Here is a 25,964-nt window from a genome sequence, read left to right as displayed (position 1 = left end):
TCAGCTCCTCCATCTTCTTCCACTGTTGAACCTAAGTATCTAAAGTCCCTCACCTTCCTGATGACATTTCCTTCCAGCTCCAGATCTGTCTCCTGGCCACTGCCCACTGTGCAACACATATACTCTGTCTTACTTCTGCTCAGTCTCATACCTCTCTCTTCCAGTACTTTTCTCCATCTTTCCAGTTTAGTTCCCGCTTCTTCTCTTGAATCTGCACACAGCAAGATGTCATCTGCATACAACATTGTCCAAGGCGCATCTTCTCTCACTTCCTCCGTCACCACCTCCATCACAATGTTAAACAGAAACGGACTTAATGCTGACCCTTGATGCAAGCCAACTGTTACTTGAAAACTTTCTGTCTGTCCCAGACAGGTCCGAACACTTGTCTTCACATTTCTGTACATCTCCCGCACCAACCTGACATATTTCTCGGGAACCTTCTTCTCCCTTAGACACTTCCAGACTTCTTACCTTGGCACTCTATTGTATGCTTTCTCCAGATCAATAAATGCCAGATATAGCTCCCGTTGTTTCTCTTGAAACTTTTCCATCATCTGCCGTAACCCAAAGATAGCATCTGTTGTTGATCTACCAGGCATGAAGCCAAATTGTTCCTTTGCAATCTCCACCTCCTTCCTCAATCTTCCATCAAGAACCCTTTCTAGGATTTTCATTGTGTGGGACATCAACTTTATTCCTTTGTAATTTTTACAGTCTTGTGCATCCCCTTTACCCTTGTAGATGGGGACAAGAGTACTCTCCCTCCATTCCTCGGGTATATTTTCCTGTTGGCAAACTTTCATGAAGACGTCCCACAGCAGGTCAATTCGCTCTTCCCCCAGTGCCTTCCATGCCTCCACTGCAATCCTGTCAGGGCCCACCGATTTTCCATTCCTCATCCTCTTCATTGCCTCTGTCACTTCCACTCTACTGATGTTCTGCACCATCACCTCAGAAGGCTGCCCATCTTCTCTGTGAGTCCTTGCATTTTCCTCATTCAAAAGTCCCTCAAAGTACATTCTCCATCTGTTTCTTATGTCCACATCCCTCCATAATACTCTTCCTTCAGCATCTTTGATCTGCCTCACATGTAAGATGTCCTTTGCTGCTTTATTTCTACATTTCGCTAGTTGGTAAATTTTTCTCTGTCCTTCCTTTGTTTCTAATTGATCATACAGATCTTGATATGCCATGGCCTTCGTCTGTGCCACAACTCTCTTGGCTTCTTTCTTTCTCTCTCTGTACACCTCTCTCTGTCCTCTTCCACTCTTGACTCATCCCACTTCTGCTTTCCCCCATTTCTCTTAGCTGTCACTGCCACTTGTACATTATTATTCCACCACCAACCCTCCTTCTGCTCTCTAATCTTTCCAGATGGCTCACTAAGCACCTCAATTGCACAGCTCAGGATTACTTTTGAATTATGTTTCCACCAATCTTGTACACTTTCCAGTCCATCTGAAATCCTCTCTAACACCCTCTCCCTAAAAACGACTCCTCACACTTTCTTCTTTTAAGCGAAACTACTTAATTTTCTTCATCCCATGACTTCTAGAGGTTCTTATCTTCGATCTTATTTTAAAGTCTGCGCACAGCAGTCGGTGTTGCTGTGCCACGTGATCTGTTGGAATTACTTTACAATTTGTCACAACCTTAAGATGTTTTCTTCTAGTTAAAATGTATATACCACTACTGATCTTAAATATGACAGATTCACTTCCTACATATACAACTCTCTGATACCTGTCTGTCACCCACTCATTTATCCAAGCAAATAGTTTACATTCCAATCCCACATTCTCCAGTTTATGCAACAGCCTTTCAATGTGGTATCGTATCAAATACCTTAGTAAAGTGCAACAGTACAACAGTGTATCATTCTCTTTATTCAACAGCTATGATATTATTATAAAATATGAGCAAACTGCTCAAACATGACCTCCCTTCAGTAAATCCATCCTGTTCCTCACAAAGTATAGCTTCTTTGTCCACCCATTTTGGTATGCGAGTTCTTACTTTTTTTAAGCTTCTCTAAAATCTTCACAATCACTCCAGAGATGCTGATAAGTGAACAGTTAGATACATCAGTCATTGCACCACCCTCAGGAGCTAAGACTCAAATTATACAAACATTTAAAGGGCCTAGCCAGTTCGGCTGAACACTCCTTTAGCATATGTGCTAAAGGAGTGTTCGAAACGACAAAATATAACACATATAGCAAACTGGAATGTAAGAGGAATAGAGTATAAAGAAATAGAATTAGATCAAATATTAAATGAAAAAAATTTTCAAATAGCAGTAATCACTGAAACAAAAAAGAAATTATAAGGAACCATGAGAACTGAAAATTTTAATGTAATATATAGTGGAGTTGACAGAGACCAAAGAACACAAGCAGCTGTTCTGATTTGGATTCATAATTCCCTTACAAAACAGTTAAAATAATCCTATAAATTATGGAATGAATAATAGAAGCTAGAATAAAAATAAACAGAAGTTATCTAAGTAAAGTGGATATTAGATCTGGCATTATTTCAAAGCTGAATGTAAAAACTATGAAAGTTTCATAAAAATAAGTTGACCAGAGAGCTTAGGAATGCACTCACTGGCATTCATGAGTTGTCTAAGCACAGACTAATTCTGCCATAGATGGAGCATATGCTCGTCCCTATGCTGGTCCTAAGCCCAGTTAAAAGAGGAAGGTTGAGTGAAGGGCTAATCACCCATCCTCATAAAAAAAACCATGATTACAGAAACCACGAATGAAGCAAGAAATCCCTTGGGGCAGAGTGCTATGACCTATGGTCTCCCAACAGACGAATATTTACAGGAATTTAGAGATGCAGGTGGGGCAAAGCCTCATGAAACCTCACTTGCAGATGAAGTCAATCACTCACCCTAAAATTAAACTTAAAATTGGAACATGGAATGTTTGCACAATGTGCCAAATTGGAAAAACTAGGCAGATAGTCAATTACATGAGTAAATACGGTTTGATATCTTAGGAATTGCTGAAACAAGATGGACAAGTTTTGGTGAGATAAGAACAACTGACAAATATTGCATATTGTATGAGGGAGATGATGAAAGATAGGGGTTGCAGTGATTGTAAGTGAGAAAGCAAGGAAAAGTCTGATGGAATGGAACCCAATAAATAACCGAATAATTAAAGCTAGATTTTTCTCCAAGTTCATGAAATTGACCATCGTACAAGTATATGCACCCACAAAAGATGCCGAAGAAATGGAGAAAGCACAATTCTATGAACAACTCCAAAAAGTGATTGATAAAGTCCCTAAGCACGACTTGTTAATTTTGATGGGAGACATGAATGCTAAAGTAGGGAAAAGAAAAACGGAGGATGAAGGAAACTATAGGAAACGAAGCAAGTGGTGAGCAAAATGAAAATGGAGAACTTTTACGTCCTTCTGTGAATTAAATGACCTCATTATAGGAGGTAGTATCTTTAAACATAAGGAAATTCACAAACTAACATGGATGTCCCCCAATGGAAAAACAAAAAACCAGATCAGTCACATTGCTATATGTAATACTTTCAAGGGGACATTACAAGATATAAGGGTTAAAAGAGGAGCTGATGCAGCTTCATACCATTTTCTGCTAACCGCAATAGTTAAATTAAAGCTAGCAAGAAATTCAAAACCAAAAAAGAATAAGAAAATTAAATATAACATTGATAAACAGATGGAAAATAAAATAAAAGAGAAATTTACTGAAGAATAGATTCTCAGTTTTGGAAGAATCAAATGAAAATTATGAGGAAAATAAGATTGAAGCCAACTGGGAAAAGTGTAAAGAAGCCTTTAATAAAACTGCAGAAGATATTTTAGGAGTGACAAGTAGGAAGTCACACAAAGAATGGATTACAGGAAAGACATTAAAACTAATTGAAGAAAGGAAGAAGATAAAAGAGAAAATAAACAACTGCAAATCAGAAAGATTACGTGGAGAATATCAGAAGCAATACCAAGAAGTACATAAGATGGCAAAGTGCTCTGTCAGAAATGACAAGAGAAACTACTATCAGCTGTTGTCTGAGGATGCTCAGAGAGCGAATGATACTGGAAATCTTGGAGAAGTTTATAAAATTATAAGACAACTTGGAGGAACCTATCAGATGAATGAATGTGGGGTTAAAGATAAAAATGGTCAACTACCAACTCAAGAGCAAGAAGTCCAACAAAGATGGGAGTACTTTAAAGAATTATTAAATGTTAAACACGACTCTATAAATCCAAATATCAAATTCCCTTTCGAAGAGATGCCAAATCAATTCTAATTTCATGTAAACATGGGAGAGATCACAGTGTAAGAAATCATGGAAGCAATCAAGATCCTAACGAATAGAAAAGCAAGTGGAAATGATAGCATCAGTGCTGAACTGCTCAAAGCTGACCTAAAAACATCAGCAACTATATTGTATAAACTGTTTAATATCATATGGGCATCTGAGAAGGTTCTGAGTACCCGGAAAGAATCACAAATAGTCAAAATTCCAAAAAAAGGTGATCTTACAGAATGCACCAATTAGAGAGGAATCAGCCTATTGTCAGTACCATCAAAGATCTTCACTAGAATCATAATAAGCAGAATAAAAAATAGCATTGAGAAAATTCTGAGAATAGAACAAGCAGGCTTTAGAAATGGAAGAAGCACAATGAATCAAAATTTTATTCTTAGAAACTTAATTGAACCAAGTGTTGAACTAAATGCAACGTATCTCAGTTTTATTGATTTTGCCAAAGCTTACGACAGCATAGACAGAGAGAGAATGTCTATGGAAAATCCTTAAAATTTATGGATTTCCTGACAAAATAATAAATATTATAAAAGATTTGTATGATGGAAGTAAAGGACAAATTCTATTAAATGGAGCAGCTTCCAAAAGGTTTTACGTCAAAAATGATGCTAAGCAAAGTTGTGTTGTGTCTGAAACACTTTTCATCATTGTCATAGATTGAATAATGTGGCATACCCTGAAAAACTTGGAAACTGGAATAAGATGGAACATTCACACCACATTAGAAGATTTGGACTATGCTGACGACATTGTACTACTATCATCTAGATTTGAAGACATGAAAATTAAGACAGCAAAGTTAGAGGAAACTGCTAAACAAATAGGCTTACACATCAATGAGAAGAAAACCAAAATATTAAAAATCAACAGTAAAAAGAATTACCCAATCTTTATAAATGGAAATCAAGTAGAAGTGACAAACACTTTTAATTACCTCAGAGCAACTGTCAACATGGATGGTGGTACCAACAAAGACATTGCAATGAGAATAAAAAAATCTTGCTACGCATTTAAAACTTTACAGAAAATTTGGAAATCATCCAATATAAAAACAAACTTAAAGGTACAAATTTTTAACACAAAATTTTAACACATGATTCACTTCCATTACTTTATGGAAGTGAATCATGGAAATTAACCAAACAACAAGAAAATAAAATAGATACCTTCCAAATAAAATGTCTTCGCAGAATTCTCAAAATTTACTGGACAAATAAAATCTGAAATGTTGAAATTTACAACAAAACCAAAACCAATCCCATTACAATAGAGTTAAAGAAACACAGATGGACATGGATAGGCCATATATTGAAAATGCCAACATCAGAACACACAAGAATAGCAGTGACATGGACAACTGATGGTAAAAGGAAGAGGGGAAGACCCAAAATGACATGGTGACAGATGGAAATCCAAGAACAAAAGAAACTAGGATGGTCTAGCTGGGGGAAAAGCAAGAGAAGCAGCATTGGACTGAAGAGGATGGCATGCTAAACTTGTGGCCTCATGCACTTTATGGATGTAAAGAGCAATAAGTCAGTAAGTCAAAGTCTTAGCACAGACTACTTAGAAAACATATGTGCTGCCAAAGCATCTATATATTCGCTTTCTATTAGTCCATTTTGATAAGGTTTCACTGGCCTGACAGGTGGTTTGAACTGGTTGGTTCTCCTCAGAGACGAGACAGAAACCTTAAGAGAGTAAAACTTTTGTTCAGTACTAAATAACTTGAAATGTTGGAGAAGTGTATTTTTCATAAGCGAACTCTCGGTCAGTGCATAAAATTATTTACTACAATAAAGAGCCAAATATAATATTTGGCTCTTTCATTTAAATTCTTTTTTCCACATACATTCGGATAGACAGCTATACTTAAATATACATACTATATAGTGTCCAATGCATTCCACTTTGTACATCCATTTAATCCATAAGAAACATATACTGGTGGATTCTTGGAATCAAAAGTACAATTGCCCACACCTGAAAGGAAGTACAGTAAATTAATTAAGAAAAGAAAGTATAATATTATATAGTACTACTACTTTACTACTGCAAAAATTATATATAATATCAATAATTCACTGTTTATCTGACTACCAATTTACTAAACCATCCAAGCATCTGCTACCCTTGACCAAGTAAAGAGTTCTACAACTTTGGCAGGAAGATTTACGAATGTCTTTAGGCTGTAGATAAGTTTCATCATCTAATATAGAACCACCATCCTGATGAAAAAATACAATGTTTGGATACTGCAAAAATTATACATAATATCAATAATTCACTGTTTATCTGACTACCAATTTACTAAACCATCCAAGCATCTGCTACCCTTGACCAAATAAAGAGTTCTACAACTTTGCAGGAAGATTTATGAATGTCTTTAGGCTGTAGATAAGTTTCATCATCTAATATGGAACCACCATCCTGCTGAAAAAATACAATGTTTGGATTCTGGCACTAGGATATGTTCCTACTTTATCTATAAACTAGGATCGATCTATGACTGGTTTACACCTTTTTGTGAATGGGATTGTAAGAAACACCTTAGTTGTGCTTTATTCACTGGCTGCATTAAATACCCAATAATAATAATAATTACACTTTATACACCCATTTACAACTTTTTGTGAATTTCTGATTTGATGAGAGTGGAACCCTATTAAAGCCCATCATGCTTTAAATTCAATGTATGTGCATTCACCACAATGTCAGGCAATGCATTTCCACTGACCAACCACTTTCCATGCAAAGAACTTATTCCTTATGATCCTGCTCACACCCTCCTTATATAGCTTCCAAGTATGTCTCCTTGTTCTACCCCCCCTTCTTCTGACATTCTTCCATATTAACCTTGTAACAACCCTTTACCAACTTAAATGTTTCAATTATATATATTCAGTTTCTTCCTCCTATTCACAAGGTTCTGCAAACTGCATTCTCTCAATCTGTCCTCATATCCCATATACCAAAGACCAGTTACGACCTTAGTCTTCTTTGGACCCGTTCCAATATATCCTCATCACCAATAAAAACAGAGGACCCAATCTGTGCACAATAATCCATAGGAACCAGAACCACTTTATTTCTACGCGTAAAGGTTCTACGCACCATTGCCATAATCTAATGTGATGCCTTCACGCACAACACAACTTATGCATTGTGTCCACTAAACTTCAGATCCCTGTCCACCACCACTCCAAAGTCTCTTATCTCCTCAACTTCCTCCAAAATTTCCTGGTAAGTATATGCTTTGCATCCTGTTGTTGTCTACCAAATATCAGAACCTTACACTTTGCAATATTAAATTGAGTTTGATACTGTTGCTCACTGATGCAATCTATTCAAATCCTCCTGGAATGCCACAACATCTGCTTGATTCATCATCACTCTCCCAGTTTTACATCATCTACAAACAATTGTATATCACCAGTTAAACCTATCCCAATATCATTAATATAAAAATTAAATAACAATGGTTCCAAAACTAACACCTGTAGCACACCACCAGTGACTTTCCTCTTCTGAGAAAGTGTCCCCCCATATACACAACTTGCTGTAGCCATTCACCTATCCAACTCACTCGTCTATCATCCAATCCTGTCTAGTGACAAACTTATTGTATAGCAAATTATCAAAAAGCCTCGCAAAATCTAGGCATACCACTGTATGCATCTTCCTTGTCCCACACATTCATCACCCTTATTATAGTACATAAGTAAGTTTGCAAAACATGACCTCCCTTTAATAAGCCCATACCGACAAGCACAAAGAATATCACTATTATCAACCCTTGTATCCTATCTCTCTCACCAACCTCTCCAATATTTTAACTACAACTCCAGATATACAGATTGGCCTATAATTCGTTACCTTAGCCTTATCACCACTTTTGTGAAGTAGAACGATTTTGTCTTCCTTCCAGTCCTTCGGGATTTATGCTATTGCAAGATGCTTGTTAAACAGGTCAAGGCTGATGCTAACTGCTTGGAAAATTCCCTTAAAACACATGGTAATAATCATCATGTCCTATTGTCTTATTGACATCTAGCTTACTTAATTCCTCATATGGATGTGAATGCATGTGTAGACAGGAAAGGAATGGGAGATGGCCTGGGATCAAGAGGAAATAATTGGATTTGAAGAGGGTTCTAAAATGAATAAGCAGAAAGGGAAATGGATTCAGTTGAGCATGGAGAAATCACATCAAATGAGTGGTATCAGTGGAACTAGCTGTAGATCCAGGAATGAGCTGCTGTGTTTGTATGCAAATACCAAAAGTGTAAGAAACAAGCCAGATGAAATGGTTGCATTAATTGAGTCTGTTCACCCAAAAATTGTTGGAGTGAGACATGGTTACATATATTTTGATATGTAGCCAGCAAAAAAAAAAGAATGATTATGGATGGATAATGTTGATTGGAGAAAATGGTATAAAGACAGCAGTTGCGGAAGATATAGTGGAGATACTTAATGAGCAGTCAGTTCATAAAGGTCTTTCAGTCTTGTAAATGTGACTTCATGGAAAGATTGAGAGCAGTTGATGATGAGGAGGAGAGACTGACTGTACGTGAGCAAGAGGTGTTATGGGGGAGTTGAGCAAACTAGATGATGATAATAAGGCTGTGGGACTTGATAATATCACCACATATTCTAAAGGAATGTGCCAGGGAGTTGACATCTGCCTTGACATATTTTTTTAATACGAGTCTTGCACTGGGTCAGGTTCCTAAGGAGTGGAAGGAGGGCAAGATTGTGCCCCATCATAAGGGAGGCGACACAACTCTAGCATCAAATTATAGGCCTATCTATATGAAGACAATACAAAGACTTTCAGGAATGATGCAGAGGACACTGACATGAAGAAGTAAGGAGACTCTTGTTCATTGTATAAGGCTTTGATTAGGCCACACATGGACTAACTACTATGCCCAGATTTGATCACCTAGTTTTCAAAAGGACGAAGAGATGTTGAATTACAGGCATTGTGGTTAAGTTGTTGGAGAAACTTGTGAGAACTAGGATCCAGGATTGGGTTGACAACAATGGTATTATCTTTAATGGACAGCATAGATTTGCTAAAGGGAGGTTATGTTTTAGTAATCTACTTACTTATTACAATAAGGTAACTGCTTCCTAGAACAGAGGAGAGGGATACACAGTAATATACTTAGATTTCGCAAACGCTTTTGATAGATTACTATCAACTATCAACGTGATAAGTTGATAGTCAAACTAGAGCAGAAGGGGATTAGATATTAGATTAGTGCATTGGATCAGAGACTAGCTATCTGATAGATATCAGCAAGTTGTGTATGGGGGAGCAATATCTCAGAAAAGGAAGGTCACTAGCGGTGTGCTTCAGGGGTCATTACTGTTCAAATTGTATATTAATGATATTGGCGAAGATTTGGATGGAGATATTCAGTTGTTTGCAGATGATGCAGAGTTGGGACGAACTATGAAGAGTAGAGAAGAAGTTGTGGTCTTACAAGAAGACTTGAATAAATTGAGTGATTGTGCACAACAACTGGGATGCGAGTTCAATGTTGCAAAATGTAAGGTTTTAAAATTTGGGAAACAAAGATGGGATGCAGAATTTATGTTGGCGGGGATATATTGTCGGAGGTGGAAGAAATAAGAGATCTTGGGGTGATAATGGATAAGGATATGAAATTTAGAGGACACATTGCCATAATTATGAAGACAATACAAAGACTTTCAGGAATGATGCAGAGGACACTGACATGAAGAAGTAAGGAGACTCTTGTTCATTGTATAAGGCTTTGATTAGGCCACACATGGACTAACTACTATGCCCAGATTTGATCACCTAGTTTTCAAAAGGACGAAGAGATGTTGAAAAGGGTTCCAGAGGCAACTGACTGAGGTGGTTTCTGACCTGTGGAATGTTGAATATAAGGAAAGATTGAGAAGATGCAATTTACATAGTCTAGTAGATAGGAGGAAGAGGGGAGATGTGATAGAGACCTACAAGTTAGTAAGGGGGTTGTTATAGGATCAATGTTGGAGAGGTTCTACAGAAAACAGTGGGAGATCAGAGGAGAACCAGAAGTCATCCCTGGAAACTGTATAAAGAGGATGTGAGCAGGGGAGTGAGAAGCAGGTTTTTTGCATGCAGAGTTGTTGAATGATTGGAATACCTTGCCTGAGAGTGGGTGTCTGCAGAGAATTTAAGTGCGGTATGATGAGCTGTGTGTATACGATAAAAGGACCTCCTAGATGAGTCTTTGACTCCATGGAGTCTTGGGTTATAATAATAATAATAACTATACCTCTTGATCACTCCAATTAAGTCTTCTCGTGTTTCATTCCATGCACTTGAGCTTCTGATTTAACACTGAGGATGAGAAATCTCCTGATGAACTGCTCACCGAATACCTCAACTATGTCCTCTGCAGCAGTCACCAATCTCCCACTTTCATCCATTAACAACATTTTACCATAATCATTTTACCTTCTACTTGCCACATATCAAAAAAACTCAAGAGAGTTTTTCTTGGCTTGATATGCTAATTTCTGCTTGTACTGCACTTTTGTTGTCCTTACCAAATGAGTCACTCTCTTGATCTGCTTCTTATATTCTTCATACAACTGATTATTACCACTGATTTGTGTTGCCTCCAAAGTGTCCTTCTTCTACCAGGATTCATGCTTTAGCCCCCTTATTCATTCATTTTACACTTACATTATTCAGCCTTTTGACTTTTGGAATACATTCAGACTGATATTGCTATGTATATTTTTGTTAGTTCCAAAGCAACATTTATTTCCTTACTGCTCAATTCCTCATTCAATGCTATAGCTGCAAGCTGTCTCCTAAAGCTGGTCACAATCATCAGCCTTATACTTCCACATATATTTCCTGTCTTCACAGAAGCCATCCTATGGCTAGCCACGACCCAGGTGATCACTTCATGATCACTCACCAACTGGAGGGAAGTGCAAACCTCACTCACAATCACATCCTCTGATAAAATTATTAGATGTAGGACTCTCATCCTTACATACTGCCTAAGATAGTTATCTCTGCAAGTTACAGGTTTAATGGAATATTAACAGCACTGAGAAAGTATTAAAACTAATTTTAATACTTCCAATATTTCGTCTCCGTCACAGAAACATCTTTGGGGATTACAAAATCTTTTTGTAACAACACACACACACAAATACAATGCAAAGTGAAACTAAACTCCTATCTAGGGGGTGCGCCCTCTATGGGCATTCGCAGGTGGCCTGGGATGTAAAGAGGGATTTCTGATAATTAAAGTTTCCCAAATTTTGGGAAGTTTAATGCAACCGTATTTGTTTAAATTAGGTTGATTCCTGAGTGCAGATGCAGATTCAAAGAATAGTCTTTTTTTTTTTTGAATTTACTATGGTGGAGCATGGTAGTTTTTATCCAGGAGATTCTGTGGGATGTATCCAAAACATAGTCTGCAAGGCCAGACTGACCATAATTGTGTTTGCAGATGTAAGAACTGTGTTCTTCTAACCGGATGGATGCTGACCTGCCTGTTTGTCCGAAGTAGGCAAGTTTACAGGAACAAGGTGCTCTATATACACCAGGCACTGAAAGAGGAGGGAGCTGGTCTTTAGTAGAGCGGATAAGGGTAGCAAGTTTACGGTGGAGCTTAAAAGCTGTACAGAGGTTGTACTTTTTTAATGATATTTTAATGAAATCATTTTAAAAACTTAATTGAAAATCTTATTTTAAATAATACAGCTATATTAGTCAGCTTTGACATCATCTCTTTGTTTACAAATATTCCCCTAATTGATACCTTAACACTCTTAAAAAACGTTTTTCCTTCTGATATCTTAGAGCTCTTTTCCTTTGACATCAACTCTGGCTATTTCTCTTGGAAGAACAAAATCTACAGAGAGATAGAGGGAACTGCCATGGTTTTCCCCCTCTCAATCCCTCTTGCCAATTGTTACATGGAAAACCTTCTATCTGGCTAAGATATGTAGATGATGTGTTCTCTATTTGGCCTCATGATGGCCCAGACACATTAGATTCCTTCCTCGGTCACCTCAATAGTCTACATCCAAGAATCCATTTTACAATGAAAAGGAAAATAACAATAGTTTACCCTTCCTAGACACCTTAGTAACCCGCATTCCTAATGGTAACCTTTCTTTCTCTGTATATAGAAAACCTACTCATACAGGTAGATACATTCACAAACTCTCCCACCACGACTCCAAGCAATATGGCATTATTAAAACTCTGACCAATAGGGGGCCCACTATCTTTGTTCCAGTAAAACTGTCCTGTCAACCGAACTCAAACACATACACGACACCTTTCTATCCAATGGCTATGATGAGTACAAAATTAAAAAAATAATCAAGTCTTTCTCCATTCCCCGACCATCTCTTCAGAAGGACTTCAGAAATGCCATCCATCACTATTCTTTACATCCATGGTACTTCAGAAAAAATAGCCATAATGCCGCCATTCTCTCATTCCAGACAGAGCTCTCCGCCATACTCAATCCTGAACTTTGGTCTATTCTCCTTAGCATCTCAGAAGCCTCCTCTCAAAAAAGAAAATAAAAAAGAAGCACATCAAAAAGTTCAATAACCTTTGCAAATCTAAACCACCACCTGAAGTTCAACTGCTCCATACAGTAGTCAACCTATCTTCTAAAAGACTTAGCAAAGATGCCGTTAGTGCCCTAAGCCTTGGACACAATTTTGCCGTCGCACCTATTGAAGTTCTGGTATTGGATATTATGTACAACATCGAACGCGGAATCTGGCACTTAGCTCCAGAAACAGACAATAACATCAGACTTCACGTAGCTAACACTCTCTCCAGTTCTTCACCTCCTAAAGTTAATTTATCTTCCAGTCAACTCTCTGCCCTCAAAAAATTATGGAAAGAAAAAAGTATTGTCTTCACCAGAGCTGATAAGGGTAATGCCACGGTTGTTCTCAATGCCTCAGAATATAATCGGAAAATGGATATTATTCTCCATGACCGTGCTACCTACTTATCACTGAAACACAATCCCACAAAAATTCAAGTTAAAAAAACCTACTTAAAAATGTTTCTTTCTGGACTCCTGACATTACAAAAAAACTCAAACCATTCTGTTCTCGTCCCCCCCAGATATACGGTTTACCCAAAATCCACAAACCTAATTCTCCCCTAAGACCTATAGTAGATGCCACCGATGCACCTTGCTACAAATTATCAAAGCAGCTAGCTAACTCTTTCAAACCCCTCATTGGTCTTACCTCATCTTATGTAAAAACTCCACTCATTTTAAAAACTTAATTGAAAATCTTACTTTAAATAATACAGATATATTAGTCAGCTTTGACATCATCCTCTGGCTATTTCTCTTGGAAGAACAAAATCTACTGACAGATAGAGGGAACTGCCATGGGTTCTCCCCCCCCCCCCACTTGGCAATTATTACATGGAAAATTTTGAAAAACGAGCCATTGACTCTTCCTCTTTAAAACCTTCTCTCTGGCTAAGATATGTAGATGATGTGTTCTCTATTTGGCCTCATGGCCCAGACTCATTAGATAAATTCACATATCTCCAAGCAATATGGCATTATTAAAACTCTAACCAATAGGGGGCCCACTATCTTTGTTCCAGTAAAACTGTCCTGTCAACCGAACTCAAACACATACACAACACCTTCCTTTCCAATGGCTATGATGAGTACAAAATTAAAAAAATAATCAAGTCCTTCTCCATTCCCTGACCATCTCTTCAGAAGGACTTCAGAAATGCCATTCATCACTATTCCTTACATCCGTGGTACTTCAGAAAAAATAGCCATATCATTAAAAAAGTACAACCTCCGTACAGCTTTTAAGCCCCACTGTAAACTTGTTACCCTTATCCACTCCACTAAAGACCAGCTCCCTCCTCTTTCAGGGCCTGGTGTATATAGAGTACCTTGTTCCTGTAAGCTTGCCTACTTCAGACAAACAGGCAGGTCAGCATCCATCCGGTTAGAAGAACACAGTTCTTACATCTGCAAACACGATTATGGTCAGTCTGGCCTTGCAAACCATGTTTTGGATACATCCCACAGAATCTCCTGGGAAAAAAACTACCATGCTCCACCATAGTAAATTCAAAAAAGAAAGACTATTCTTTGAATCTGCATCTGCACTCAGGAATCAACCTAATTTAAACAAATATGGTTGCATTAAACTTCCCAAAATTTGGGAAACTTTAATTATCAGAGATCCCTCTTTACATCCCAGGCCACCTGCAAATGCCCATAGTGGGTGCACCACCTAGATAGGACTTTGTATTGTATTTGTGTGTGTGTGTGTTGTTACAAAAAGTTTTTGTAATCCCAGAAGATGTCTCTTTGATGGATACGAAATATTGGAAATATTAAAATTAGTTTTAATCCTTTCTCAGTGCTGTTAATATTCCATTAAACCTCTATCATGAATTATTCACAGCACTTAAGCCTCAACACACATAGTTATCTCTCAAGGACTCGAGAAATTAATTTTTCTCATTCTCAAATGCTATCTCTTCATTCCAATCAATACTACCATAATCAAAATCAACCATAATAATCACCCTTCCCTTATTCACTAACCCAAGTTGTTTATACATTTCTTCATCACCTTATTGCCTGGTCTATAGCAACATCCAACTAAATTTTTCTCCCTGTCAACCTCCACTTAAAACCACTGCGACTTTTTCCCACTTTTATGTCTACTTTATGTGGATATTATTCTCCTGCTCTCATCTATACCACTGCCTTTCTTTTCTTGTCCTTTTTATCCTCACAGAAAACATTGTACTCCCTTCTATTTCTGTCAGAATATACCGGTGTATATATTCCATATTTTCCAGTGTATAAGACGCACTTTTTTACCTTAAATTTCATCTTAAAAATGGGGTGCGTCTTATATAATGAAGGTAAAGATTGTTTCCTCTTTTCAAAGTCATACGCACTCCCTTTTATGTTCCAAGATATTTGTAGGCGGTTAATGGTGCAATCAAATTGATGCGTGACCTTCACGTGACTTCTAGTGCGTCATTGGCTAAGAACGGGGAGACCCTATTCAAGTTTCATAATATCTTATCCGAGTAATCAGTTACCGATGTTTATCAGTATTGAGTTGACGTGTTGAGATATTTTGTGTTAGGTTTTAGGTTTTTTCCAGAAAATTGTATTAAATTTCTTGAGTACGTCTTATACACCGGGAAATATGGTAATCCTCATTCAACCATGTTTCACTTATTCCAACAATATTTGGATGAATAATCTCAATCAGTGAAATAATATCATCTGCCTTATTTCTGATACACCAATGGCATTAGTAAATAAATGCAGCAGTTCACTTTTAGGTCTATAACCAGTCCTACCCAATCCAATTGTTGGTGTAATTTTTCCACCACACATGCTCTTTCCCAATCACCTTTATTATCGCTTACCACATATATTTGTGCAATCTCAGCTACCCCCCACTTGCATCCCAATCTATTACATTTCTATGCTGATCATCTACGTACATATATTCACTACTACTTCCAACATCCACTCTCCCTATACCATTATTACCTGCTAATATTTCATACATTGATGTAATTGGTATATCTCAGGTGGTGCCTGTGAATAAGCTACATTAAACTTGCCATATGAAAGCACCTACTATGCCTACTACACAAAGTAAAGATAGCAGAAATAAAGGGCAATGACGAAAGAGTACCTCAAGTGTCGTCAAGCAAAGCACCATCATTTGCTGACAAACTCAATGACAATATGAAGTGCCACAGCTGTAAAACTGAAGTTACCGGGGGAAAAAAAGTATATCATGCAATTTTTGTTGCCACTGGCTACATGCTTCCTGTGTAAAAATAGATGAATTGGTACACAAGCTTTTTTTCTGTTCACTGTGCCTTCCTTCCATAAAACAGCTTCTGACACTAGGCAAACAAGTAGAAAAACCTCAAACAATACCTTAATACTATGACCAAAACCTCCTCTTCCAAAATCCAAACAATGGAAACTAAGCACAAGCTACTCGACAATCAGTGCCCCCATCCCAAGTGCATTCTTGCCTGTTAATGAACTCCGTGACCTAATTGCATTAACAGTACGAGGCAAAAAACAGGAGACTCAACACCATTATTTTGAACTTTCCGAAGGAAAAATGGTAAATCATTAAAAGAAGACGTCAAATTAGCAGGAGAATGCAACTTCGATCCCAGAAATATCATCAGATGCCATCGTTTCAGACCCATAAACAACAGAAAGGATGGAATGAACTTTCCACATCTCGTGAAAGTGACCTGTGACACACTGACAAGCACATCCAAATTAATAACACCAATAAATAAAAAGTTAAAGGACACTCGCCCCCAATCGTACATATGTGCTCGGCCCGACTTAGCATTTGCCTAGAGAGAACAAAGATACCAACTTCGAACACAACTTGAAGAAAAATGCCAAAATGGAGACAACAGTTGGATCATCGATTACTAATTTAATTATTTATAGTCGATGATCCAACAAGTGACATCACTAGCAGCCACTGCACAGGAAATGTGCAAGACCCTTGTAGTCAAATATATGTCCCACAGAACCTTGCATATCCACTTCACTAATATCCATGGGCTCAACTGCAATCTTAAGTGTCCACTACTCTTCAGTCCACCAAATCCTACCTACTCTTTTTTAGCAGAAACTCAAATCTCACTTCCCTTAAGCACTATCCATCTCAACCTTCCAAACTACATACTATTTAACTCCTTTTGACCCAAGGGTAGTGTCTGTGCACATACCCACTACGACATACCTTTCCAGAGAGCACTCAACCTAGAATTGCCCAACTATGACTAATTTGGTTGAAAATATCCCTTCTCCATTAGGTCAAATTCATCTGCTGTCTCTATCACTCTCCTAATGCCACCAACCACTTTGAGCTCTTTAATTTCCTTTCCTCAAAAATTGATTTTCTCCAGACCAACTCTCTTAACAGTGAAATCATCCTCCTAGAGATTTTAATGTCCATAACACCAACTGGCTTTCCTCCTTCAGTTGTACGGATCTTGCAGGCAGAGATGCTGAAACATTTGCCATCACTAATGACCTTACACAAATTGTTTACATGCGAACCAGAATACCAGATAACCTGAACCACTCCGCAAATACCCTAGATCGCTTCCTTACTGATGATCCTTCCAAATACACATGCATGTAGTGAGCTCCATGGATAATTCTGACCACAATCTAGTGCTCATCTCCTGCCCCATGCAACAATGCTTACACAGCCACTCCTACACAAGAGTAGTTTGGCATTATAACAGTGCCATGTGGGATAACATCCGTGACTTCTATGCTTCATTCCCATGGCCTATTGATTCTGGTCTTCCAATCCAAACATATGCACCGAACATATCACCAAAGTAATCCCTCACTGGTATGGAAGCATACATTCCCCACACTTCTCTGAACTGCCATCCCCTATCTAAACCCTGGTTCTCCAAAAGATGCACTAAGGCTATACAAACGAAAAATCAAGAATACCACAACTGGCTCAAATCAAGAACTCCATCCTCATTCAATGCTTATAGCAAAGCCTGAAATAGATGCAATAAAACAATCAATGCTTCCAAAATAGAATCTGAATTGGCAAAAAAGGCAGGAAACTTACAACCTGCCGAAATGGAAGCAGTGCCTTTTGGTCTCTTGCCAAAGCAATTGGTCATAACTGCTCAACACTATTCCCAACCCTATCATACCCAGATGGCTCTATTGCATCATTGCCCACAGAAAAAAGTCAATCTCCTGGCTTCACGCTTTGCCTTCAATGCATGCATAACTGACAATAGCAAATGCCCCCCCCCCCCAATCATTCCAACTGCCCAACATAGAATGCCCCTATATTCCCAACACTATTCCCAACCCTATCATACCCAGATGACTCTATTGCATCATTGCCCACAGAAAAAAGTCAATCTCCTGGCTTCACGCTTTGCCTCCAATGCATGCATAACTGACAATAGCAAATGCCCCCCCCCCCCAATTATTCCAACTGCCCAACATAGAATGCCCCTATATCCTTCTGCCAGAAAGAGATCAGAAACCTATTGTCTAAATTAGACACAAAAAAGTCTCCTGGCCCTGATGGCATTCCTCCAATTGTCCTGAAAGTCTGTGCACCAGAACTAATGCCACCAACCACTTTGAGATCTTTAATTTCCTTTCCTCAAAAATTGATTTTCTCCAGACCAACTCTCTTAACAGTGAAATCATCCTCCTAGAGATTTTAATGTCCATAACACCAACTGGCTTTCCTCCTTCAGTTGTACGGATCTTGCAGGCAGAGATCTTGAAACATTTGCCATCACTAATGACCTTACACAAATTGTTTACATGCAAACCAGAATACCAGATAATTGTACACATTCTCTTACTCCAGTGGTATTATCTATCCCAAAGCCTAGAAATTAACCTATATTCAACCCATTCCTAAGAAGGGCGACAAATTACTGCCATCTAACTCACCTCAGTCCTATCTAAAGTGATGGAGAAAAACATCAATTCTCAACTCCTACACTACCTTGAAGGCACCCAGCTATTAAGCAATCACCAGTACGCATTCCATCACTACTGATCAACAGGAGATCTACTCTCATATATCACATATCTCTGGACAAATGCCATGGAGAAATTTTCACTTGATATCTCTAAAGCTTTTGACCGGGTCTGGCACTAATGGCTTATAAAGCAAACTCCTATCGTTGGACTGTCTGGCAATCCAACTTCTGCAGTTGGATTGCCAGCTTTCTGTCTGGATGCACATTATGTGTGATGATAGATGGTTCCTTATCCTCTCACCATTCCACTAATGCTAGGGTTCCATGAGGTTCTGTTTTCTCACCAACCTTCTTCCTTCTGTATATCTATGACCTACTTCAGTTGTCCTCCAACCCAATACAGAGTTTTGCAGATGACAGCACATTGCACTCCCCCTTTTATTTGATAAACCTAACTCTACACAACTCACTTCAACCTACAGAACATCAATAACCACTGCCCTCAATTCTGATCTCCAAGCCATTCTCCAATGGGTTTCAGATAACCTCATCAACTTCAATGCTAGTAAAACCCAGTTCTTTCTTATTTCTCGCAAAAGGGAACCATTGACCTCCAGTATTATTTTTGATAACACTCAAATTTCCAGACAAGATGAGATTTCTCTTCTTGGAATTACTTCCCCCTGGCATAAACACATCACGACCATTGCATCCTCAGCTTCCAAAAAACTAGGATTTCTCTTTCACTCAAGACGTTACTTCACCTCTAAACAGCTGTTAACCTAATACAAATCACAAATCTGCCCAGCTATCTAATACTGCTCCCACTTTTGGAGTGGGGCTCCTAACTGCTCCCTCAAAATGCTTGCCTCAATACAGAGAAGAGCAATTAGATTGATAAATGACCTATCTCTTACAAACTCACTTCCCTCACTTTCACACAGATGTCTGGTCTCAGTAATTTTTGTATTCATACTTCCATGGCAAATGTTTATCTGAAATAGCATCAATAATTTCCCCACTTAGTACTAAGCTTGTTGGAATAGGTACAGCTGCCGACCAACATTCTTTCACTGTACACCTTGAAACCCACAGAACAAGTTTGATTTTCCTTCTCCTTCATCCCTGCTACTACTACTGCTGTACTATGGAACAGTCTTCCCCTTGATGTATTTCCCAAGAAATACAATATACAGCCTTTTAAATCAAATGTAAAGAAGTTTCTCATTTCCCAACCCACTACTCATATATAGCACTAATGTACTATAGGTTGATCAACCAACCTCCTGTGTATGGCTCCAACATAAAAATAAATAAATAAATAAAAATTGCTAATGGCTGTTTAAAAAAAGCACACATAAATTCAATTAATCTGGTATCAGTTACTAGATTAACTGAATTTATGCATATCTTTTTTTACTTTATAAGTTTTGTTAACCTTATAAAGTGAATCTGAAATGAATTCCATAACCCTTTACTATAGTTTATGCCAGCATAAATAAACTTGATGTGAATAAGGCAGTGGGAAGTTTTGGCAACATATCACCACATAGAATAAAAGCCAAACGGCTATTTTTCTGGCAACCTTAATAATAATGAAGGGAATACAAATCCTTTGATGTTTATCTGCCAGTAAACGAAACTCTAAGAACTAGGACTAAGATCTATGAGTTTCATACCGAAAAACTATCAGCAAATCCAAGTGTAAGTAATCACTTGGTAGTACAACACCAAGGCAACTCGTATCAAAGGTGGAGCAAGCTCCCTCACTATCCTTGATATTTTCTCATAATGTAAAAACACAGCCCCTAGGGGATGTAATACTGTAATTACATTATGATACGAGTTGCCTTGGTGTTGTACTACCTAGTGGTTACTTACACTCGGATTTGCCGATAGTTTTTCGGTATGAAACTCATAGATCTTAGTCCTAGTTCTTAGAGTTTTGTTTACTGGCAGATAAACATCAAAGGATTTGTATCCACTTCATTATTATTAAGGTTGCCAGAAAAAAAGCCTTTTGGCTTTTATTCTATGTTATAATATACAGGCACACCTTTATGGCATTTGTATAGTGAAGGTATGCAAGTTCTTTTCACTTAAACCTTGTTATCTGATAAGGGGAATAGGGGATGGAGAAAAAGATGGCGTCTCGCATAGTAGTCTCGCATGACGGTTGTTGTTGTGAAGAATGTTTTTTGATATCAGTGGTGATTAGTGAGTTTTAGATATTGTGAATCTGCTTTGTTTACAGAATAAAAGGTAAGAATTTAACTTTTGATACAATTTTCTGGCCCTAGCCCGTTCTATACGCCATCATACCTTTCCGAAATATATCTTAATATTTCGTACACAAGAATGGAGAATGTAAATGATATCAAGGACGCCATTCAACAGCTAAACAAAGATATGTCACTTGACATTCTCAAATTCATCCTTAAGAAATTTGATACAGACTACCCTGGCTGCTTGAATCTCTTTACTCAAGTAAATGACACTGAAGATGATAATTTAGACATAGAAGAGGACATTACACCTGTTCTACCTACAAAGTCTCCCCGACAGCTCGATTGTTCTCATGAGGAACAATCTAATAAAAGACGAAGAACATCGGGAGGTGAACTGGAAGATAATGTATCAACTCAACAAAATCAGATCTCCCAAGACAGAAAAGAAAAGGTCCCTCCAGTTATCCTTCGAGACAAAAACAAATGGACCTCAGTCTCAAGATCCCTAGGAGATCATAATATCAATTTTTCCTGGGCAAGAAATACGGAAGAGGGTGTAAAGATCCACCCTACCACTGTCACCGATTATCGCTTGATGACCAAATTGTTTGACAACTCCAAACTGCCCTTCCACACCTTTGCGCTAGCAAGCGAGAAGAACTTAAAGGTAGTTCTAAGAGGAGTGGCTGAAGGCATCTCAACTGATGAGATTACAGCTGACCTCATCAATCAAGGACTGACTCCAACCAAAGTCACTAGAATGTTGAGATCAGATAAAACACCAATGCCACTGGTGTTGGTCGAAATCTCTAATACACAAAAAAGCATCTATGAATTAACGGACATCTGTAAGCTTAAAATCACAACCGAACCTCTAAGGAAGAAGGCATCGGCAGGGCAGTGCCACAGATGCCAGAGGTTCGGGCATGCCCAAAAACTGTGCAGAGCTGCATATAGATGCCTAAAATGCGGTGAGGGTCATCAAACCAACTCCTGCACCAAACCCAGGTCAACACCTGCCTGTTGTGCCAACTGTAGAGGACCACACCCCTCTAATTACAAGGGTTGCCTTTTCCATCCAAAAAACCGTGGATCATTAAGAAGTAACCACGCTCCTCCAAGAAATGACACAATGCACATCCAAGAAGTCCGCCCTCCAGAACATATTACCTCACATTCAACATCACAGGAAGGCACTAGACCCTCAACCATGTCCAAATCATATGCAGAAGCGGTAAGAACCCAGACTTCTTCATCACAAGAGCGAACAAGCTCTAATCTCACTTCAGCTTTAACCTCGTCACTTGCAACAATGCTGCATGAATTCAGCAAAGCAAGCACCTCACCATCCTCCAGAAAAAGATTCTACCTAGAAACCCAATCCATACTAACAGCTCTCTATAATGTTTAAAAAATTTAAACCAAATTCTCTCATGATAACAGCATGGAATGCCAATGGCTTAACAAACAAAATTCTCGAGCTGCAAGAATTTGCAAAAAGATACAATCCAGACATAATCCTGATCAGTGAATCCCACCTCAGACCATCAAACAATCCAAAACTAAGAGGTTATATTTTATACAGGACAGACAGACTTAACTCTAGTGGAGGTGGAACAGCTATCTTTATCAAAAATTATTTAAGCCACAACTCGCTGACCAACCCCCAAACTCTAAACCTTGAGGTGACGGGTGTGGAGGTGCACACAAATAACGCTGGCAAACTCAAAATCTACGCAGCGTACAATCCTCCCAGTATTCCACTATTGACAGCAGACTTAGACTCCATCCTCGGCTCCACAGATTCCATAATCATAGCTGGAGACCTTAACTCTAAACATACGGCTTGGTTCAGTTCGTCAATCAACACCAAAGGACGTACCTTATACAACTACACATTACTCAACTCATCAATAGTAGCTGGACCCACTGAGCCAACCCACTACAGCCCATCAGGAAGTTCTGATGTATTAGACATAGTTATCCTCAGAAACATCAAATATCAATACCAGCTGGAGACAGTAGAAGAGCTTAACTCAGATCATAATCCCATCCTACTCAGGTTAGGACTTCAAGACCAACTCTCTCCCCATCATTCTTTCATACCATGGGACAAGCTCTCTAAGGTTCTTCCAATCCACATCGGTCCTCCCCCTGTCATTCGTAAAAAAGAAGAAATAGATCAAGCTGTAAACAACTTAACTAGGCAAATCAACACAGCAATAGCATCAGTCACTCAAACCACTGTCTTCCACGCTTCCAAGATCCCAGAAGAGATAATGGACCTGATTAGAGCCAAAAACAAGGCCAGAAAGCGATATCACAACACCAGAGCCCCGCAGGACAAAGCAACCTTAAACACTCTGAACAGACAGGTTCGAGAAGCCCTCCAGGTCCACAGAAACTCCAAATGGGAAACCAAACTGAAAGAAATCAACCCAGAAGATAACTCCATGTGGAAGTTTGTAAAATCTCTTCGTACCAAAAGACAACCACTTCCCCCTTTAAAGACCAATCTTGGAGTTGCACACACAGATGAAGAAAAAGCAGAAGCCCTAATTGACAATCTGGAAAATCAATGCAGCCCATCTTATGCAAACTTAAATATCAATCTTATTTACAAAGTCCATCGTAAAGTTAGAAATGCACTAAGTCAGCTTAAGGATGATTCAGAAACCATCATCCCCACATCTCCAACAGAAATAATAAATATCATTTCCCATCTGAAGAATAAAAAGGCCCCCGGCCCTGACGGCATTACCAATAGAATAATAAAGCTACTCCCACGGAAAGCCATAATTCATCTAGTTAATATTACCAATTCCATCTTAAGATTCCAATACTTTCCCTCTGATTGGAAAGTCGCGGACATTATACCTCTGAAAAAACCTGGTAATAACCCACAACTTCCCCAAAGCTACAGGCCCATCAGTCTTCTTTCCTGTCTTGGCAAAGTGACAGAAAAGGTCATCCTATCAAGACTGCAAACAGCAGTGGACCAACAGAAAATAATCCCAAATGAACAATTTGGGTTTCGCAAAGCTCACAACACGGTGCAACAAATTCACCGACTAACAGAACATATCACTCATGGTTTTAACTGGCACCTTCATACTGCTGCTGTATTTTTGGATGTTGCCAAGGCTTTTGATAAGGTCTGGCATCAAGGCCTTATCTTCAAACTAATTGAGAACAATATCCCAATTAAACTAGTGAAACTCATATATTCATATATCAATGAAAGATACATGCAAGTAAAACTCAACGGAATTGTTTCTTCAAGGCGCAGAATCCAGGCGGGAGTACCTCAAGGTTCTCTTCTGGCCCCAATACTTTTCACAACTTACATGGCAGATGTTCCTCTCAACCCGAAAACTACTACGGCTCTTTATGCCGACGATACCGCTATTCTGGCCAGATCGCTCAGCCCTCACCTAGCAATCACTAGACTCCAAGGAAGTATCAATGAGCTAGCAAACTGGTTCACCAACTGGAGAATTCAAGTAAACCCCCTCAAAAGCTCAGCCATGATGTTTTCAAGAAGAAAGATCTGCAACAAAGAAGACATCCTGCTCTCTGGTCAAAAGATCCCATGGCATTCAGAGACCAAATATCTTGGGGTATTGATGGATAAGAAACTCCTTTTCAACAAACACATCAATCTCGTTTGTTCCAAATCTTCCAAAGTCATAGCTCAGCTCTACCCATTGATCAACCGCAAGAGCAAATTGAACCTACATAATAAATTGCTTCTTTACCGGATGGTAATACGTCCAGTCATCACCTACGCCTCACCAGCATGGAGTCACACTTCAAGATCAAACATTTCAAAATTGCAGAGAATCCAAAATAAATGCCTTAGGATGATCCTGGATGCACCGTGGTTCGTCAGAAATTCACAGATTCACCGAGAAACCGGCATTCCATACATCTCCTCCCTTCTTCGTGATCTTGCAGAAAAATTCTTCGTGAAGTCAAGTTCACATTCAAACCCACTAATCGTGCAAGCTGTCAATTACAATGAGACTGATTACTACAAACACAAAAGACCGAAGGCTATTCTTCTCTCAACTGATCATAGCTAACACTACTGCCCTCAGAGGGCGAGCTTAATTGCTCACAAATCTCCCATTCCCAAATAACTCTCATTACAGATAAAGGGGAATATGAAAAGCACTTGTGCTTCACCCATCCTGTCAGTAACGTCAATGGTCAACCTTGTTATCTTCCAGGTCTATCTACTCACTGATAAGACCTCAAAAAAGGTCTCATCAGTGAGTAGGTAGACCTTGAAACCGATCTGGGTAGTGACCTCTCCTCATAATGTAATTACAGTATTACATCCCCTAGGGGCTGTATTTTTACATTATGAGAAAATATCAAGGATAGTGAGGGGAGCATGCTCCACCTTTGATACGAGTTGCCTTGGTGTTGTACTACCAAGTGGTTACTTACACTTGGATTTGCCGATAGTTTTTTGGTATGAAACTCATAGATCTTAGTCCTAGTTCTTAGAGTTTCGTTTACTGGCAGATAAACATCAAAGGATTTGTATCCCCTTCATTAATATCACCACATGTCTTAAAGTAATGCTACAGGGAGTTAACAGCACACTTGGCATCTTTTACCAGGAATCTTTTAATGGGGTATGTTCCAAAGCATAGGGAAGAGAGTAAAATTTTACCACTTCATAAAGGTGTAATAAGACTGACGCTACAAAGTATAAGCCAGATTATATGTGTAGGGATGCAATAAAGTGTCAGAGAGGTTGGTACAAACTAGGATTTAGAATTGGGTAGATAATAATAATATTATTTATGATGCTTAGCATAGTTTGTGAAA

General features: G+C 38.6%; 1 protein-coding gene across 1 annotated transcript in view; it reads right to left on the bottom strand.

Annotated features, from left to right (window-relative positions):
* LOC150108407 (reelin-like) overlaps positions 1 to 25,964 on the bottom strand; it is a 920,570-nt gene that overhangs the window by 783,241 nt on the left and 111,365 nt on the right. The window contains exon 7 of the mRNA XM_090390755.1: positions 6,212 to 6,308. Coding sequence (XP_090246881.1) covers positions 6,212 to 6,308 — 97 coding nt within the window. The remainder of the gene's footprint in view (positions 1 to 6,211; positions 6,309 to 25,964) is intronic.

Source organism: Typopeltis vanoorti, chromosome 3, assembly GCF_054136105.1.
Source record: "Typopeltis vanoorti isolate ZY-2024b chromosome 3, IOZ_Tvanoo_1.0, whole genome shotgun sequence".
In the NCBI taxonomy this organism is placed as follows: Eukaryota; Metazoa; Arthropoda; class Arachnida; order Uropygi; family Thelyphonidae; genus Typopeltis; species Typopeltis vanoorti.
Note: the sequence above shows the minus strand (reverse complement) of the source record. Positions and strands in the feature narration are given on the sequence as shown.